The 5,430-nt window shown below is 47.6% G+C and overlaps 1 protein-coding gene across 1 annotated transcript in view; it reads left to right on the top strand.

The window, feature by feature from the left end:
* The window catches only part of COL5A2 (collagen type V alpha 2), a 78,706-nt gene that overhangs the window by 24,318 nt on the left and 48,958 nt on the right, over positions 1-5,430 (top strand). The window contains exons 12-15 of the mRNA XM_015566084.1: positions 1,291-1,344; positions 2,382-2,435; positions 3,301-3,345; positions 3,794-3,847. Of these exons, the coding sequence (XP_015421570.1) occupies positions 1,291-1,344; positions 2,382-2,435; positions 3,301-3,345; positions 3,794-3,847 (207 nt within the window). The remainder of the gene's footprint in view (positions 1-1,290; positions 1,345-2,381; positions 2,436-3,300; positions 3,346-3,793; positions 3,848-5,430) is intronic.

Below are 5,430 nucleotides of genomic sequence, written 5' to 3'. Positions count from 1 at the left end.
CCCCCCCCCCCCCCCCCCCCCCCCCCCCCCCCCCCCCCCCCCCCCCCCCCCCCCCCCCCCCCCCCCCCCCCCGCTACAGAAGCATCCTGCAGGGGTCCCAGAGGAATTATTGCTTTGCTTTCATCACATAAAGTTCATTTATTGAGTTATTTATGCATTGATTTACTTAACAGTAAGTGAAGGTGATAACGCAAACAGATGGATGTTGTTCTCTGTGTAAATTTGTGCTGGTGTAAGAGAAGTTCCTTAAAAGCTTGGGAAAGTGCACTGAGTGTTAAAAGAAGTATTAAACCATTTCTTACCTCTGTTGTTTAGTCAATGATTAGTCATTGGATGCCCACGGGCAGGCATAAGGCTTAGTGCCGGGGATATGCAGATTCATACTAATAACTGGTCATCGATAACATCAGTCCATGCTATCGAGTGCTCCGTCGGCTGCTGGCAGTGCTAATGGCTTCAGGTCAGTCTAACACAGGCAGTGAGAGTGAGCGAGCCAGTCCCCGGTCCTTCTCTGCTGTAAGAGAGTCTGAGGGAACAGTTCCAAGCATCATTTCAAAAGTCTTAACCATTTGCATTTAATTTTTTGTATGATTTCCCTTTTTAAAAAAAAATCGATATGCTTAGGTAAAGGGCGCCTAAAATGAACAGAAATTAAGAAATTCCTGAGCCAGCTCATTCTTTCTGTATTTGTGACTTTCCTTTCTGTTGGATATTTTATTTCCTTGGTTAGTTTTTTAAACAATTACCAACCCACCAGCTTCTTTCTATGTTACTTTAAAATATTTTCTGTTTATTCATTTTAATATAATCTTTCTTATATCTCACTCTCGATATTTAAAAGGTAGGGAAACTAAAACACATTGGTTTGCTACAGATGCATTTTTTCTTTCACCCCAAAGCGTATGAAAGGAAGAAAATCACAGTTTTCCTCCTGCTTTCCTTCCTGTCACTGACCTATTTGGGTCAGACACTAGATATGTGACTGAGGCTGTTTTGTTGTTTGTTTTTGCTTGTTTTATTAATAACACAGTGATGTAATTTGAAATCTTGAAAATGTCATCAAGTCAGTACCTGGCATGAACCGATGTCGCTGTCAGTCATGCTTCCATTTCGGACAGTTTTAATCTTTGATCCCCTCCGTGTATTTCGATAGGTAAACGTATACTGCTCCTTTTCCTTCTCTGGTTTGTTGGTGGAAAACTATGTACCAGGCATTTTTTTAGGGAAAATGTGTATTAAGCAATTTCCTGTTCTTATTAGTGACCCTGAAATGCCTTGTGTCCCCCACAGGGAGCCAGAGGATTTCCCGGGGCGCCCGGGCTGCCAGGCCTGAAGGGCCACCGCGTAAGTCAACCCTTGCAGAGGCTGGGCCGGCTGGGCAGGGTCTGGGGGCATTGCCTTAAAGCTGGACAAGCCCGCGTCTCAGTGTCTGCCATGGCTGTGGTTGAGCAGCCTCCGAGGCCCCTAAAGGGACCGGCTCTTCCATTTCTTCTGCATTTCACTTGAGCCTGTAGACACACTGTGAGTCTTACCGCGCACTGAACACGGTGCTGCAGGAGAAGACGGCGATGAACGGGAGCCTCCATGGCTTTCAGCTTCAGGCTCAGAGGGCTTCGGTTAGGAAAATAGGCAACTGCCACACAGAGGAATAAGTGCAGACCCGGCGAGGGCGCTAATCTAGGGCCCGTCAGCCCAGACGTGGAGGCTGTAGGATGCTCCTCTCTTTATAACTCCAGATAACGCACAGCCGTTATACCATGTACCTATACAGGTGGGCAAAAGTAGGCTTGCAGCCTGAGGACGTAAAACACAGTTACTTCCTGCCTTCTTATTTATCAATTATTGTATTCGTTTCCATTCAGATAACTTAAACCTACTTTTGCCCCGTCTTGTATAGAAATTATCTATCTATCTATCTATCTATCTATTTACCTGAAAGGTTGGCTGGTATTTACTCAGTATACTCTGACGGGCCTCTGTTTTGAGGGGTTGAATGTCTGATTAGAATACTTGCGAATCACTAGTTATTAGATAATTTGAATATTATCCCTGGATATAACCCATATTTGATAACTATTTAAACTCTATAACTATTTATTTTCTTGTAACTTCTTTATCTATAGCTATAGGTTAAATTTCTATGAAGTAAAAAAAATATGAAAGGTTAGAACATTGCTTGTTGAAAACATTATTTAAAGGGGAAAACTAATATTCTTTGGAGAGACTTTTTAAAAATGTTGAGAATTTGGAAACATTCTGAGTAACAACTTTAAATTTGAGGTCCATTTTCATCAGGCACTTTCTGTGAGCTTATGTTTGCTGCTTTTACGCATCTGCAAAGAAAAAAACAGTAAAATGCAAATTTGTATTTTTCTTTTTAGGGACATAAAGGTCTTGAAGGCCCTAAAGGTGAAGTTGGAGCAACCGGTTCCAAGGTGATTGTTGATGCCTCAGTGTGACCTCACGGTAGCATTTTGGTTGTGTGTCAAGTGCTAATCGCCTTCCAGAACCCCTCAGTCACTCTGGGGGGAAGAGGAGTATAGACAGCGAGCAGTTAAGTAGATAAACGTACCTTTTCACAGACGAGTGGCGGTAGATTTACCGGGATACATGCTCAGCCCTGGCCTTGCCACCACGAACAGCCACTGTGGCTCTGGGCCCCTCCCGGTGTAGGATGGAGACCGTGTCCATATGACATGTGGCACCATCATCCACCTTCCAACACACTCGCTCTTCTTCTCTCACCCTCACAGAGGTCAGGTGGTCCGTTTTCCCCGCCATTTAGCGGCCTTTAATTCTGGGCCTTCGGGCCCTTGTTCTTCCCCACGTTTACTTGTGTTCCCAGAGGGAGAGAGAGCAGCAGGACTGCAGAGGACCCTTTAGGGGGAAGTCCCCTGAGAGTCACATGTGCAAAGACATTTGCCTTCACATTTGTTATTTCTAAGTTTCCTATTCCAGAACTTAAAGAAATGCTACAGTCAGTGTCTACTTGGTGAAGTTATACAAAGCCTAAAGTATTATTAGACATAGGTAGTCCTGATGCTAATTAATGTGACTGTGGATGATAGTCCCATCAATCTTGTTTAAATCCCCAATTTTACTTTAGACTTATTTCTGTAGGAAGGGAATTTTTATTGCATTTTGAGAAAAAGTAATTCAATAGACTTTTGAGGTCCTTCGAATGCCCTTCAAATGCCCGTTTTGAAAATACGTGTTTAGAATGATACGCATGTGGAGCAAAATGATGTGACTGTCGATGGAGGCTCCTCATATTGTCATGTGATGTCATTTCTGCTGTAGGGTGAAGCCGGTCCTACTGGCCCAATGGGTGCCATGGGTCCTATGGTGAGTATCCGTTTAATTCTTTGTTATTTACTTGCTTTTTAGATTTTAGTAAGAGAATGTTTAAATGAAACAAACAGAAAGACCTGATAACGTTTGCTAGTGAAGTCACCTTGCTTATCACCTGATAGGCAAGCACACTCCAACAATTGCGTCCTTCAAGTAGGAAAGTCTTACATTTCAGTATTTTCCTTACCTGTGAGCGCCCTGGGTACTATTGTTTTTCTGTGCTCAGTGATCGAATCAGATGTGAGATGCAGCCCATTAACTAGAGTAACTGAGGTCCATCTAGGTAAGAGGTGGTGGGTAGAGTTTTTCGAACCCCAAGAGGTACTGTTGCTGGTGGCCAAGTACATGGGGTCCCAGTTGTTTTGAGGAGGGCAATCAAGTTGTCTCGAGTTTACATTCGACCATTCGATGCTTCAGGGGATGTTTTCTCTCTGATCTCCAGGGTCCCAGGGGAATGCCGGGAGAGCGAGGCAGGCTGGGGCCGCAGGGCGCTCCGGTAAGTGTGTGTGCTCCGCTCTGTGATGCTTCACTGAATGTGCATTAAAATGAGAGTAACAAGGCTGGTTGCCTGCTTTTAAATGTTTCCCTTTTTCTTACGGAATAAATTTAGGTTTACAGGAAAGTTGCAAAGACAGGATAGAGTTCCCATGTAGTCTTCACCTAGCTTCTCTGAATGTTCACATCTTACATTACATTTGCTGCCAATTTATTTTAACACAGAAATTTAGAAAACAGTGAAAACATACAACAGCATGGGCTATAACCCATGGAAAAGCACACGCTTTGGCACAGTAATAACATTATACTAACAGGTGACATTTATCAAGCGCTTATTATTCACTAAGCATCCTTTCAAGCATCCTTATTCTATGTTCATCACAGTCTGTCAGTGCAGTGAATGCACCCTTTCATAGATACGAGTCTCCTGGTCTGTTTTAAAGGTACAGCCTGGGAAATGCCCTTGCTGTGTGTCCCTGTACCTCAGGCCTCGGTGGGGGCCTATTCCCCTGACTCCCTCCACAGCTCGCGGAGGGCCCGGCTGCACTCGCTAACATTGCAGACGTGCAGTTCATTGTACCGCCCCCACTTGGCTTCTGGCAGTGAGGGTCTGCCACCTGGCCTCCGTTATACTGACTTGGTCCCCATCAGTGTTAGGGACCTCAGGTGTACAGCACCCCCTCCTGTTACCCCAGAGGACAACCACCGAGAGCTTCTCAAAGGTGCCAGAGCCCTGGTGTGGAGAGTGAGACCCCCCCACCCCCAGGCCATTCCTGGCCCCTCCGGAAGCAGAGGGTCCTCTGGAGACAGTCAGTGTCACCCTCGCCAGCCTCGCACGGGACGTCCATCTAGTGTCCACTCTCTGTGCGTCCTCTGTCATCTGCCAGGGCAGCTGTGGCATTTCCGGCTCCGTAGGGGCCTCGCTGTTCTCTGAGACTCGCCTCCCCTGTGAGCACCGTCTCCCGGGGCCTGACCACGTGCTGAATGTGGGTCCCGGGAGCGTCTCCCTCCCTCCCGCTCACACTCCCCAGCTTTGCGTGTTGTCCCTCTCGGCTGTGCCTTCGGGACCCGCTTCGGCACGATGCGTGGAACCGGTGGCTCTTGTTGGTGTGTGGTCTCCCCTCCAGCCCATCGCTGTGACTTCGTGCTGGTTACGGGTCTGACAGCTGGAGGCGAGGCAGGCGGTGGCGGCGGCAGCGGCATGTGCTGTCGGAGAGCAGGCTCCGGTGAGCGAGGAGGAAGACGCGTGGTTAGAAGCGGGGCCGGGCCGGTCTGCAGGCCCATGGGCTGCCGGGTGCGGAAACTGCAGAGTTCTTCAGATGTTCCCGTGCCCACGCCAAGGCCCATGCCTTCCAGTCCAGGCCTCCGGTCACGGCCTAGGAGCCGAAACACGTTTAGAATTACACCTCCTCAGGAGCTTTCAGACCTCTGTCGTTACGTCACGGGTTTGAGCTTCAGCCCCCACCCTGGCTGTGGCAGACGGCAGTGTTTTAAATGCTGCCAGGGAGCCTCATATTGGTTAATCGCCATCAGCCTTCCACTTGCTGGATTCACTCAGTAAGGCCCATGCAGTGCCCTCCT

The sequence above is a fragment of the Myotis davidii genome, unplaced genomic scaffold (genome assembly GCF_000327345.1).
Source record: "Myotis davidii unplaced genomic scaffold, ASM32734v1 scaffold221, whole genome shotgun sequence".
NCBI classification, from domain to species: domain Eukaryota; kingdom Metazoa; phylum Chordata; class Mammalia; order Chiroptera; family Vespertilionidae; genus Myotis; species Myotis davidii.
Note: the sequence above shows the minus strand (reverse complement) of the source record. Positions and strands in the feature narration are given on the sequence as shown.